The sequence below is a fragment of the Pithys albifrons genome, chromosome 15 (assembly GCF_047495875.1).
Source record: "Pithys albifrons albifrons isolate INPA30051 chromosome 15, PitAlb_v1, whole genome shotgun sequence".
Taxonomy (NCBI): Eukaryota; Metazoa; Chordata; class Aves; order Passeriformes; family Thamnophilidae; genus Pithys; species Pithys albifrons.
In genome coordinates this window covers 16,251,170-16,265,673 of record NC_092472.1, presented here as the reverse complement: position 1 = coordinate 16,265,673, position 14,504 = coordinate 16,251,170, and the positions used below count along the sequence as shown (strand labels likewise).

General features: G+C 45.2%; 1 protein-coding gene across 1 annotated transcript in view; it reads left to right on the top strand.

The window, feature by feature from the left end:
* The window catches only part of SPOCK1 (SPARC (osteonectin), cwcv and kazal like domains proteoglycan 1), a 294,313-nt gene extending 280,193 nt beyond the window's left edge, over nt 1-14,120 (top strand). Inside the window, exons 8-11 of the mRNA XM_071570122.1 lie at nt 1,061-1,282; nt 1,867-1,929; nt 8,151-8,288; nt 9,595-14,120. Coding sequence (XP_071426223.1) covers nt 1,061-1,282; nt 1,867-1,929; nt 8,151-8,288; nt 9,595-9,785 — 614 coding nt within the window. The 3' untranslated portion in view covers nt 9,786-14,120. The remainder of the gene's footprint in view (nt 1-1,060; nt 1,283-1,866; nt 1,930-8,150; nt 8,289-9,594) is intronic.
* The last annotated feature ends 384 nt before the right edge of the window (nt 14,121-14,504 follow it).

Sequence of the window (14,504 nt, the reverse complement as noted above, 5' to 3'; positions counted from 1 at the left end):
AGCTGAGGCACTGCTGGTACTCCCAGTCCTGGAGGAAGGCATGGACAGCCCTGTGGATCTCCAGCTGAGGCACTGCTGGTCCTCCCAGTGCTGGAGGAGGGCATGGGCAGCCTGTGCAGCTCCAGCTGAGGCACTTCTGGTACTCCCAGTGCTGGAGGAGGGCATGGGCAGCCTGTGCAGCTCCAGCTGAGGCACTTCTGGTACTCCCAGTGCTGGAGGAAGGCATGGACAGCCCTGTGGAGCTCCAGCTGAGGCAGTTCTGGTCCTCCCAGTGCTGGAGGAAGGCATGGACAGCCCTGTGGAGCTCCAGCTGAGGCACTGCTGGTCCTCCCAGTGCTGGAGGAAGGCATGGACAGCCCTGTGGAGCTCCAGCTGAGGCACTGCTGGTCCTCCCAGTGCTGGAGGAAGGCATGGGCAGCCTGTGGAGCTCCAGCTGAGGCACTGCTGGTCCTCCCAGTGCTGGAAGAACCAGAGGTACCTCAGTCTTTCTCTCCCTCTGCCTCCCCCAGACAGCTCAGAGTCCACATCAAAGCTTTTTGTTGTCTGCCACACAGACAGGGCTTTGAAGAGCAGACAGGAATGATGAGAGGTAGAAGGTGAGAGCACAGCAGGAAAGAATTTGATCAGGCAACTAGAAACGAGGCCAGGAAACAGGATTTAAATTGCATTCAGACTGAGTGTAGTTTGAAGATAGGGTGGATGCAGCCTTTCCTCATCACATTGCAGTTCCCTGGAGCCAGGCCAGCCCACTTGGACTGAGGATGGAAACAAAATAAGCAAGAAACTTTTTGAGTTGAAATAAGTTTGAATTACAGAAATCAGCTCTGTATCTCATTCCTCCCCACCCCACAGCTCCTACAGAGTGTCAGCAGTGCTCTAGTTTGTAGCTTTGCTTGGGTTTTAAGCTTTACACAATCAGATCAACCTTAGAATTTTGTTCTGCTTAGGGCAAGTCACCTTAATGTTCAGAGTCCAGACAAAAAAAGTCAGCAAGGCTTCACCTGAGCAGTGATTCCTATGCTGGGGGTCAGCTGGGGAATATTTGCGTGTCTTCTTGCAGGATTTGACACCAGCATCCTACCAATCTGTAAGGATTCCTTAGGCTGGATGTTCAACAAACTGGACATGAACTATGACCTGCTGCTGGACCCCTCAGAGATCAGTGCCATCTACCTGGACAAGTATGAGCCGTGTGTCAAACCTCTCTTCAACTCCTGCGACTCCTTCAAGGATGGAAAGCTCTCCAACAACGAGTGGTGCTACTGCTTCCAGAAGCCAGGAGGTGGGTTGTGGACAGGACAAAGAGGAGCTGTTTGGGTCTCCCTGTGCTTCAGGTGTGATTGTCCTGCTGGTAGAGGTTGGTCATTGCCAGGCAGGTGAGTTACAAAGCTCTTTTCCCCAGCACTGGTGTGAAAGGGCATTGAGGGACTGTGTTTAATGGCATAGATGAACTATATGAATATCCCTTGATCATTAAAGCAAAAAAAGTAGTATATCTATAAATAAACTTTATTGCTAATAGAGAGCTCGAGAACTTACCCTTTTATTAATGCAGAAATTAGTCAATTAGCAAGTCATAAATCAGAGAGCTGACATGATGTCAGTTTGGTGAAAAGAGAGGTAGAATGGCTTAACAATTAAAATGGCCCCCAAACACTACTCTAAACTACAGTGTGTTGCTTTTTTTTTTTTTTTTTAATTAGCGAAGCTAATGACATAAATTTGTTTAGTGGTCCAGCCCCAGCATATGGGCTGCTCTCATTCCCAGGTGCACAGCAGTCCACATTTCATGTCAGCACTGAAGCCACTCATTCCAGAGCCTGTCCCGTGCCATCTGGAAACTGATTCTTATACATTATATTTTAGGTCTTCCTTGCCAGAATGAAATGAATAGAATTCAAAAGCTAAGTAGAGGGAAGAGTCTGTTGGGTAAGTTCCATTACTTGCTATTCATTTACTCAACTAATTAAAGCTTCTGTGATTATTGTAACTTTATATGCAGTAATGGTTTTTCAATTAGAGACTAATGTTTTGAGTCGGGAATATGCAGCACTGAGTGTAGGCCTGACACTATGAAATTAAACAAATAATGAGATAGCAACACACAGAACAGGTGTCAGCGTGGCAACAGGGTCAGAACTAATTTACAGCTCTCCAGAAATGCAAAGCCCTGCACAGAGCTCCATCCTGCCTGCATCTCCTCCTGGGTCAGAGCAAGCACAGAGGCTGCTTGAGGCTCAAGCCTTGCATTTTTGAAGGGTGACTGAAGGGTTCCTGTCTCCTTCCAGTTCTGGTGCAATGCAGGCATTCCTGGGGGCTCAGTTTTGCCTACTCACTCTCTAAAATATTCCAGTATATTGTGTGTCTATGAAAGCAGGGATTCGGATCACTCATTCTAGGCAGCCCTGCAGGATGCTCCATGCTGTAGGATGTGATCATGCCTGTCCCTTTCTCTAGTGACTCTTGCAAGCCTGATTGGATTCATAACTTACACTGCTCTGATGGATACCTAAAATTAGGTTATATAAATCCCCATCTGGCATTTTCCCATTTAATTGCTAAAAAATCAGGTTGTTGAACTGAGTAAATTTAAAGTGAGTAATTCCCTACCCTGAAATCACCCAGTGCTGTGCAGTCTGGTGTTTGTGTGCTGGTTCCTGTACTCAGGTGGTTGAACTGAGTAAATTTAAAGTGAGAATTCCCTACCCTGAAATCACCCAGTGCTGTGCAGTCTGGTGTTTGTGTGCTGGTTCCTGATGGAAACTTCTGTCCTGGAGCATTGGAGCACACGGAGCCAAGTCCCCAAGGTGTGCAGGACAGATCACAGTCCCTGCTTACAGCCAGCCCTGCTTTCCACCCTCAGGGCTCTGCCTGACCTCAGCCCAGGCTGTCAGCCCATCAGCAAGGATATGTGTCAGGCTGTCACAGCATCACCAGCTGCAGCACAGAACGTGCACATCAGCTCTGGTGGCTGCTCAGGTGGCTCTGAGTCCAGCCTGATGTTTCCAGATACCCAAGGGCAGACCCTGCAAACAGAGCTGCTGCAAAGCTCATCTTTGCCAAATCCTGCCATTCCCAGATGCCACTGCCATTTGGACTCAAGGTTCAGGTACCTTATGAGCAATCCCAACCTGGATTCACTGGTTTAAATTAAGAATAAACCTTCCCAAAGGCCACAGGGACTGGGGTTTAGATGCATCATCCTTTCACAGCAAGTTCACACAACGATTAAGAGGTTTCAGAGTTACAGCTCCTGCTGCTCACAGCTGTGGGAGCAGAGGGAGGATTGATCACTCAGGGCATGTGTGCTTCATTCAGTAAATATTTTGCATTTGTGTTCAAGTGGATGCTGTGGCAGTGGAAGTCACAGAGTTCTGTGTCTCATGGGTGTCATGATTTTCAAAGCCACCTAAAAGAATAAGAAGCCCAGTCCTTAACAGACAGCTTTGACTACCCCATATTTATTTTATGCTTTGCTGTTACTTGCCAGGTGCAATAAATGTCATCTGGGTTGAAACATGAGTGGTTTGTTCTGGTGTGGGGGAAGAGTGATGCCTGTGTTGCAGGGAGTACAACCTGCAGGTAGTTGCAGCACATGTCACTGGGATCTGATCACAGTGGCAGGAGTAAAATGACAAAGTAAAAGCACTAAGAATGGTCCCTTAGCACAAATAACTTCTTGTCAACTGTATTAAAAAGAAAGGGAAAAAAATGAAGGATGAAAGTGGCTAAGCTCAACAAATCAAGGTGTCAAGCACAGGGTGTTCCACAAGTTAAAAAATTATAATATAGAGAGGAACTTTTTGCTTCACCTACCTTGAAACTCTGCCTGCATAATGACACCTGTCTGGGAGCTTTTAATCTGATACCAGAGCTATTTATACAGCAGGAAATATTGTCTTTTCACTGGCTGAAAAATCATGCAAATGGAAACCAAAACATACACATGACTTGTAGCAACAGTAAAGATGGAAAAGAGAGATAATATTTTCAGAGAAACTAATCTTTAATTATTCTCTTTCCTCCTCTGACCCTGACACGAAGAGTTCAGCACTTGCAGTCTGGGCAGTAGCATGGAGAAGGTTTCTGTTGTTAACTTGTATCCATTGATAAAAATGATGACTTCTGATATTTTGTTCTCTCCATATTTTTCAAAACACGAGACTATTGTAATAAAGAACTTCAAAGCCATTGCCATTAGATATGTTGAACTTGGAGGCTTTCAAATAGAGTCTGGCATCCCAGGGGACTGAATTAAAAAGTAAACAGCACTATTCATCTTTTCCTACCAGATTTATCTGGAGTACAATTAACTGCAGAGACTGTACTTTCAGAGCATACAAGTGTGCAGCCTGATAATGCTTCTCCCACATCACTAAAGTAATAAATTCCTGCTCCCACCACTATTTTCTCCTGTATCAGCCCTGTGGATGCAGCTAATATAACAGCTAATGCAGGGAGCTGTGTGCTGGCTGGCACCTCATTCTGTCAGGCTTTTACCTCTGTGCTTCACTGTCTTTAGCATAAAATTATTCTCTCCATGTTCTCTGAGGAAGGGAGGTATTATATAGATAAGGAAATGATGAAAAAAAAAGATATATATGTCTGGGTCCATAAAGAGGATGCAGATGCAATAGTGTTGTTCAAGTTTGTGTGGAAAAGCTGGTAGCCCATGGCCTGGACAGGTGTACCCTCTGCTGGATCAGGAGCTGGCTGGAGGGTCAGGCCCAGAGAGTGCTGGTGAATGGAGCTGCATCCAGCTGGTCACCAGTGGTGTTCCCCAGGGGTCTGTGTTGGGTCCAGTCCTGTTTAACATCTTTAGTGATGATTTAGATGAGGGGATTGAGTCCATCATCAGCAAATTTGCTGATGACACCAAGTTGGGAGGGAGTGTCGACCTGCTGGAAGGCAGGAGGGCTCTGCAGAGGGATCTGGATAGACTGGAGAGATGGGCTGATTGCAATGGGAATGAAGTTCAATAAGGCCAAGTGCAGGTCCTGCCCTTTGGCCACAACAACCCCCTGCAGTGCTCCAGGCTGGGCACAGAGTGGCTGGAGAGCAGCCAGGCAGAGGGACCTGGGGGGACTGAGGGACAGGAAGCTCAACAGGAGCCACCAGTGTGCCCAGGTGGCCAAGAAGGCCAATGGGATCCTGGCCTGGATCCAAACTAGCGTGGCCAGCAGGCCCAGGGCAGTGACCCTTCCCCTGGACTCTGCCTTGGGGAGGCCACACCTTGAGTGTTGTGTTCAGTTCTGGGCCCCTCAGTTCAGAAAGGATATTGAGGGGCTGGAGCGGGGCCAGAGAAGAGCAACGAGGCTGGAGAAGGGACTGGAGCACAAGTGCTGTGGGGAGAGGCTGAGGGAGCTGGGGGTGTTTAGCCTGGAGAAGAGGAGGCTCAGAGGTGACCTCAGCACTGTCTAGAACTACCTGAAGGGAAGTTATAGCCAGGTGGGGGCTGGTCTCTTCTCCCAGGCACTCAGCAATAGAAGAAGGGGGCACGGGCTTAAGCTCTGCCAGGGGAAATTGAAGTTGGATATCAGAAAAAAATTTTTTACAGAGAGAGTGCTCAGGCATTGGAATGGGCTGCCCAGAGAGGGGGTGGATTCACCATCCCTAGAGATTTTTAAACACAGATTGGACGTGGCGCTGGGTGCCATGATCTGGTAAAGGGACTGGAGTTGGACCAAGGGTTGGACTCGATGATCTTGGAGGTCTTTTCCAACCCAATCGATTCTATGATTCTATGATTCTATTCTATTCTAAATACTTCACAGGACAAAGAGGGATGGGGAGGAGGATGCCCTGGCCTGAGGCAGTTGGGTGGGGAGTGTTTGGTACAGCTGGTCCACACCAGCCCTCTCCACAATGCTGGAGAAGCACCATCTGCACAAGAATCTCTGGAGACAGAAGCTCCTTTCTGCTTCCAAAGCCTGCAGATGTTCTCTGGGTGAAACACTCCCCAAAACTGGGCTGTCTGGGTGCAGTGCTCCAGGGCAGCAGAGCTTGTGGCCAGTTTATTTCCAATGAACAGGGCCTGGTCTGGCTGGGCACAGTTTAGATCATGTTGTACAACACTTGCTCCCAGTGACTCTCTGTCCTCTCCAAATTCTCACCTGCCCCTGCCACACTGCAGAGCCCAGGCTGTGTCCCCCCTGTGATGGCTGGCAAATACTGGGACATCAGTATGCAGAGCTAAATATTTAAAGCTCCAGTGTTACATACAAATTGGCACGAATTTCCCCCACAGAAGGAAAAGTACCTTCTACTCTTCACTGTGACCCAAAGTGTGAATCTCTTCCACACACAGTTTTATCTTGGCAGTGAGCCTGGGCCCTAATTTATTTTTGAATCTATTGCTTTTATAGGCAGTGTGGAACATTTTCCTACCTTACAAGCAACAGTGAAACTATGCAAAAGGCCTGTTTCAAAGAAGGGAAAGGTTGCATTGCCCAAGGAAAAGAGAGAGTTTGAAATGCAGAAGCTGTTCTGTGCTCACCCTGTAATGCCACTGAGGTTCTCCCTTTGATCCTTCCCAGACAGAACAGGGGAGCTCCAGTGCCATGGGGACAAAGTCAGCACCTGAGCACTTCTGCCAAGGTTGTGCATGGTCTGATACACACCTGGAGTGCTTATCAGAGAGAGGACAGGAGCATAAATGGGGAAAAATTCCTTTCCTGATCAGTATTGAAATAAAGGTTTGAACACTGAGCATTAACTTACAAAAACCTGAAAGGCAAATACATGGGTGGGATTATTAGAACTATTCACTTATAAATGGTGCAAATGAGTCTTTGATAGTCTTTAGTGTGCTTACAGTTGTACAGGAACATGATTGTGGTACCTGCAGGCAAACCTTCTGTAAGATCATGCTCTGAAGTTATTTAAACTCTCACTAATGGATGTGAAGTGCTCTGCAAAACTGATTCAATGTACAAAGATTTCTGCAGGTGTTCAGAGGGTTCTGTTCTCACCTTCCAGACCCACATTAGCAGCACTCAAACATCAGACAGGATCTGCAGAGCAACGAGTTGGGAAATTCAGAGATTCACTTTGTGGACACACTCTGTGTGTGTGAGACTGACTGACTTCCATTTCCATACAGGAAATCTCATGACATTTGGGCAGCATCTTCTCAGTCACTCTTTTCTCTGACAAATGCAGTGGAAGTGGCCCCTTTGACACATGAACTGACTGAATAGATGCTATGCACATGGAACCAGTTAAAAACCTTAGTGCATCACCACTAAATCACTGGTATCTTTGACAAGGGAGAAAAAATCTTTCTCAAAAATCACTTGTGACAAGAAATTTGGGGGCAAGGGTATGTTTATGCCATGTTTCAAATCGAAGCAATTGGCAAAGAAGGGAAAAATGGATGTGGTGACCTCCTGTGGGAATAAAGCTAATTCATCTTGAAGGACAAGAGGGCTTTTCATATTGAAGTACATTTGCTGTATCTGCCAAAAATGGTGGGAACAATAACACAGGTTTCTCCTGAGAGTTTTCCTGTCTGCAGAAGCCAGAATGAACCATACAAGGCTGAACTATATTGGTTTTATTGTGAGACAAATCATGGGCTTCAAATCCAAAGACTTACTGACTCACATCTTGTTGTCCCTCTCTGTAAAGCTTGTGCATTATTTCTCCTTTTATACATGGGAACTCTCAGTAAGTCAGAGGATGTGCCTGAGATCAGTATGAATAGCAAGCAGATGGCCAATACCTTCCAGGGATAATTACAGTGTTGTGGAAGGACTCATATGATAAACACTGAAGGAGTGCAAATGGAAGGGAAATGCAGAATTAATGAAGTTGGGGTAATAATCCACTCAGGAAGAAAAGTTTAAAACCAGAAGTTAATTCTGGAAAGGCTCTGTGGGAATATTAAGGATTCAGGGACAGAGTGAGCCTATCCCTGGTCCTGTATTGCCACCCCTCCATGTGCTGTATGTGCACAAGCATTTCCACACTGGGGGTAGAGTTAACCATAGATAATTCCTTCCCTCATTCAGGCAGCAGATAATCCCTTGTATTTTCTTGTCAACGTGGTAAAGATCTTGCTGTAAATACATGCTAAGTTCATGATACTCTCTCAACCTGTTTGTTGCTGCAGAGCTTTGCCTCACTGAGCTCTCCTTCTCTTTATTCAGGTGCTTTCATCCCCCGGTGCAATGAGGAAGGTTATTACAAAGCCACTCAGTGCCACGGCAGCACAGGGCAGTGCTGGTGTGTGGATAAGTATGGCAATGAGATAGCTGGCTCCAGAAAGCAGGGCACAGTCAGCTGTGGTGAGTAATGATGTGCCTTCCTCAGACAAGGGAGGAATTAACACCGTTGTGAGCCCTGCCATTGCTGTACCACCGAGTATGATAACAAAGGGCACAACAGCAGCAACAACTGCTCCTGTGTGTTCCTGCTCAGCCTACAAATGGGGCCCCTCTTGGTGCTTTGGAGGCAGGGGCACAGCAGAAGTTAACAGGCAATAGCTACTGTTAAGGTATTTTTGCTACCAGCCTGGAAAATATAGTTGTTGGTATTAAAATTCGGGGTCTGGGATTGTTCTGCTTGGTTATTATGTTGTTCTGTGTACTCTGAACACACATTTACTGGAACTCCATGAATAATGTCTTTCCAGACAAGGAGAAGGCCTAACTATATATACATTATCACTCTCTACAACTACTTGAAAGGATGTTGTAGCCAGGTGGGGATTGGTCTCTTCTCTCAGGCAACCAACAGCAGGACAAGAGGGGCTTAAGCTCTGCCAGGGTGGGGTTAGGTTGGATATCAGGAAGAAATTCTTTGCAGAGAGAGTGGTCAGGCATTGGAATGGGCTGCCCAGAGAGAGGGTGGTGGATTCACCATCCCTGGAGGTGTTTAAGATGAGACTGGACGTGGCACTGAGTGCCATGATCTGGTAATCAAAGTGGGGTTGGATTAAGGGTTGGACTTGATGATCTCAGAGGTCTTTTCCAACCCAACTGATTCTATGATTCTATGATTAGTATACATTAGCAAGCAAGCCCAAAAAATTGCTGAAAGGACAATATTATGGAGATAAGTGAAATCACCAATTATCTGTTGTACTCAGAGAAGCAGAATTTCACCCACGTTCCTTCAGAGGGCTTGGGAGTGCAGCTTTCTTTTTTGAGAAGGAACAGAGAGCTACAAGGTCCAAGACGCCCAGAATCACATTGCAGATGTTCAATAGCTTCATTTGCAGAGTGAGGTTTATACACTCAAATCAAATCAAATCAATTTCTGGGATATTTTTAGCCTGATTTACAGAGCTGTGACGGAATGAAAGTATTTACAAAGGAGTAATGATTTTCTGGCCTGAATGCATGTGATCTGGAACTCTCCAGTCATGTCTTTAGGGGTTGTTTATGCAAGTAAATTCTTCAGAGTAAATTGATATATATTTATCCCAGTTCAGAATGAAAATGGAAATTTAAAGGGAGTTGCATGAATAGCTGAACCAATGAATTTAAAAAATAACACTGCAAATGACACTGGCTTGCATGACAAGGGCAGTGGTGAACAAGGGATTTGGTGTGCTGGGAGGGAATGACCTTTCCTGCTCACTTGTTTCAGAAGAAGAACAAGAAACCTCAGGGGATTTTGGCAGTGGAGGATCTGTTGTATTGTTGGATGATTTGGAAGAGGAGCCTGAAGCAACAAAAAAAGACAAAGAGGGGAAACTGAAGATTCATGTAAGAGCAGCTAATGAAGATGATGAAGATGAAGATGATGACAAGGATGATGAAATTGGTTATATATGGTAGTGCCCATCATAACGAGGACTCACATTTTGCACAATATTGCAAGTCACATCATATCTCTGCAATTGTATCTGAGAGTACCTGGCACAAATATTCCCTCTCTACTCTTTAATTTTGTACAGTCCATTTAATTTGGATGACTTTATTTTTTTTTCCCCAGCAAGGACTGTTTGGAATACAGCTTTTGTTCAGTTGTTTTGGGGGATTTCTGTTCTATCCACAGGGGCAATGAGTTTTGTTTCAAAACCTTTTCGTGTCTTAATCCTCATTTGCACCACTTTAAAAATACACCTGTGAAAGAAGAATCCCAGAAGGGGCTCAACAAACCAATACAAGGCTTAGAAGCCTTTCTCATGTTAGAGAATTCATGTCATAAATTGTTACTTGGATCATATCAGAAACAGTTTTCTCTTTCATGAAGAAGGAAAAGTAGGTGCCTCATTTTCTAGTCTATATTTCTGATGTTCCAGTAGAGTGAGTCTCTTCAGTCAGTGGCTGCCCAGCACAAGGGATTCCATCCAGCAGGAAACCCCCTGGCAGGATTTTCTCTTTCTTATCCTCTCTGAGTCCAACAGGCTTAGAGCAGCTCACACTGAAGGCAAAGCTCCCACCCGAGCACAGATCAGCTCCCTGACAGTTTATTTGATAAAGGAACCTGGTCTTGATCTTAGGAGGTGCTGAGAACCTGCAGCTATCCTGGACCAAGCCCTACAGGCAGGGAACAGAGTCCATCTGCCTTTCAGAGTGTTTAAGGAGAGAGTGTTTTCTTTGTAGCATCATAAGCACCTCCATGGCTGTTCCTCCCTTCTGTCTGAGCTCCTTTGCACTGAGTTCCCCCAGTGTCACAGGCAGCTCACACTCTGTACATGCCTGGTCCTCATTTAGCAACCCTTCATCCCAAAGTTACAGCACTGTCAAAGACACCAACCCTCCAAAGTAATAAGCTGTCATGTCTTTAATTTAAAGAGTTAATATTTATTTGGCCTGTTTGAAAAAGCAACTTCAGGTGGTCATATTTCAAAAGCATAAGCCCTTTGCTCAGTGTGACATGCTGCACACTTGTAATACACACTCCTAAAAAAAAGAAGAGCATTAAAATCCAATCTGTGATTCCCTTGGCATCTCCCATATATTAGAAGGTCTTGTATCACAGCATATTGACAATAAATTATTTGCAGTGTCCTTTCCCATGGCACTTCTCTGAGGCTGTGGTGACCTTTGATTAGTTTTGCTGTTTTCAGAAGCAGTAAGAGGAACCTTAACCCCACTCTTGCATCAGAATGCAGGTGTCAGTATTTTAGCAGTGCCTGTGGTTTGCCAGAGAATTATTTTGCAGAATGAAAATGTGCTTATCACACCAAAAACTAATTAGATATTTTTTTCTCTGAGTTAGTGGTGGGCATAGGGATGGAGAAAGCATTGAGTCAAAACCTGGGTGGTTACATAGTCACTTGAAAGCAGGACAATGCCATGCTGGTTGGCAGAAATTGGGGGTTTGGTACATTGACTCAAGGACTTTGGTCCTCTGCAAAGTCAGTGCCCACCTGGCAGGGCTCTGGGTGGCACCTCTGCTTTCAGACATGATCAGAAGAGGAACTCCTCTCAGGCACCATGTGCTGCAGGGGCCCAGTTGTTTTGCCCTCTTTCATTCCCTATTTCTCTAGATCAGTGATATGAGAACAAAGAGCAAACCTGCACAGTCGTTATTAATGCAGAAGGGTGTGTAAAACCAGGAGGAACTGGTTATCTCACAGCCCTGAATCCTCCCAAAAATCTGCCATCACAGTTATTTGCAAAGGGCCTGCAATGTGCCCTGCCTCAAATCCCTTTGCTTTCCCTGTAGCTGTAGAAAAATATATTTAAAATCATTGTCCATGAGCTGCACACACACACACACACAGACACACACACACCACACACACACTTTCCCCACCTGCCTTTCATAGGAAATCCTGCTGACTTGCAAGAGGAGCAGATAAACCAGCATTTCTGCTTCCCTCAACAGTGTGATTTTGTGAAAAGCAATTCAACACTGTCAGAGGTTTCCTCTCAAACACCTGTCTAGTTTTCTTTTGCTATTTTCTTCATCAACAACTCACTCTCTGGGTCTGGCTCTGCTGTACAGGACCTGCCTGAGGCACAGAGCTCCCCTTTGGCACAAAACTGAGCTCCACAATCAGCAGTTTTGCTCATCCTCCTGACTGGACTCATTCTCCACACACACACCTGTGGGGGTTTGGGGCAGTCCTGTGCCCCTTTGCAACAGCTCACCCTGCAATGTGCCCTATGCCAGAGGTCACACAGCACGTGCCCTCTGCTGCCCAGCAGGGTCTGACCAGGTCCTTGCAGGGTCCAAGGCTGCTGCTCTCTGAGTCACGTGCAAATGTGCAAGATGGTTAAACTAGAGCTGGTAAACAAGTCTTTTAAAGGGGGTATGAACAATTCCCAGTTTCCATGAGCAGATGTGGCACCACCAGCCATTTCCCACCACCACTGGTGGGCTCCTCCCTGGGATCTTCCACTTTCAACACTGCCAGGTCAGAGCTGGCAGGGTTTATATCTGTAACTCTAAACCCAACACTGTCTCCAGCTGGGTACAACTCCAGGGGAGCAGTGCCCAGTGCAGGGCTTAGATCTGTAACTCTAAACTCACCACTGTCTCCAGCTGGGTGCAACTGCAGGGGAGCAGTGCCCAGTGCAGGGTTTGTGTCTGTAACTCTAAACCCACCACTGTTTCCAGCTGGGTACAACTCCAGGGGAGCAGTGCCCAGTGCAGGGCTTAGATCTTCAAACCAGTCACTGTCTCCAGCTGGGTACAACTGCAGGGGAGCAGTGCCCAGTGCAGGGTTTATATCTGTAACTCTAAACCCACCACTGTCTCCAGCTGGGTACAACCCTAGGGGAGCAGTGCCCAGTGCCAGGTCCCACCTGGGCAGGAGCAGGAGCAGGAGCAGGGCAGACAGGTTGCTGTGCTTGGAAGGGCAGCTCAGACTGTGGATTGCTTGGAGAGCAAGTCCCCAATTACTGCAAAGCCCTTTTGTGATCCACTGGCAGCTCCAGTGGTGGGGGACCTGCAGCCTCTATATATCCATATTTATATCTCTGGGTCTCTGTGTATATACATTTATGCACGTGTGTGTGTGTCTGTGTGTGTGTGTCCAGTTTGGGAAGATGCAGTAAGAAAATCTTCTATTTCTTTATGAGAAACCAGCAAATTCTACCAAGAACCAGTGCTCTTCCAGATCAAGCCCCTTCCATTCTTCATGCTTTGGAAAGTATTTCATTTGCTTCCAACTTCATTTAATGCCTTCCTTTTTTCTCCTTTTTTTTCTTTTTCTTTTTTTCTTTTGCAAAGCAGGATTTCCCATCTGAATCAAGTCATTGACCTTCCAAACATTTTCTCATTGTGAAAAATGGAATGAGAGTTGTCCCATTCTTTTAAAAACACAAACCAATTTTTAAATCTCATTTTCTTTTCATATTAGAGACTGTGAGATACTGTTGGGTATTGCTCTGTGTTGCTTTTAACTACTGTGGTTAAATCAAAATGTTGAGTTGAGATTTCAGCACAGTTGGATTTTTTGGGGGTCATTATTGGCCTTTGCTGTGAACACAAAGAATCCTTTTTATTGTTTTGCCTTTTTTGTTTTTTAAGCTATTCTGTACTATTATTTGAAACCATCTCAAGTGTTTATTTAATATTTATTCTACAGTTTATATTGAAAATGTAAAGTTTATATTTAAAACAACACTGTTTGTTAGTGAATGCTTCTCCTTGCCTTTCCAGCCTAGTCTGTTAGTCTCAGTGTACATTTCTGGCATGGGAATATTTTGATATTAGAAGTTTTGTAGCCTTTTTCCTCCTCAAGCAGCAACTGCCATAGCTCTGAGCTCCCCACTCAGTCCACACCACCAGATTGCTCCAGCTTTGCTCCCACATTTGTTGGCTTTTCCTGCAGTCCCTTCTGTCTGGCATTTGGGTTCCTTTCATCCACAGACTGCTTTGTACAGTTCCTATACATCAAAAAGCCCTTTCTACAGTAGGTGGGTTTTGGTCTTTTTATACTTTTCTCAATGCTGTTGATGTCTGTTACTGTTCAATGTGTAGATCTGTAAGGAGAGATCCAAATATTCCGTGTTTCAGTTCGATGTCCCTACTGTAGATGGATGTAGACTATCATAGTAAGTAGAACTGCATAGTAAATTCTGAATGCTTTTTCCATAAGGAGTTCAGTGGAATGTGAGCATTTTGCTACCTTTGGTTAACTGTAAATGCTTAACTGTAGTCTGAAATAGTTGCATTTTTGTCTGTCTCAATAAATTTTAATTTGTCTGCGATTCCTTGTTGCCTGTCCTGAATTTTATTAAACTTTGGGGACCAAAAATGCTGCAGTACCTTGAGTCAGCATTTAATCATACAGTGAAATGGATGGGCCTTTGTATGTGATTTCTGACTTCTACCTGTGTTCAATGTCAGCTGCAATCTGGGAAGTTACTGTAAGGTCCCCAGAAACCTCTATTTTAGGGACAGAAATTAAATCAAACTGAATGGAACAACTGTACCAAAATCAGCACTTTTCAAATTATATTAAGATTGGGTTTTTAGGAACTAGCAGGGGCAGAGAGGGAAGCTTTAGGTTTTATTTCCTCCCCAGTTTGCAAATTTTCATGTTTTTCTCATGATATTCAGGGCAATTCCATAAACACATCCACACTCTGCAA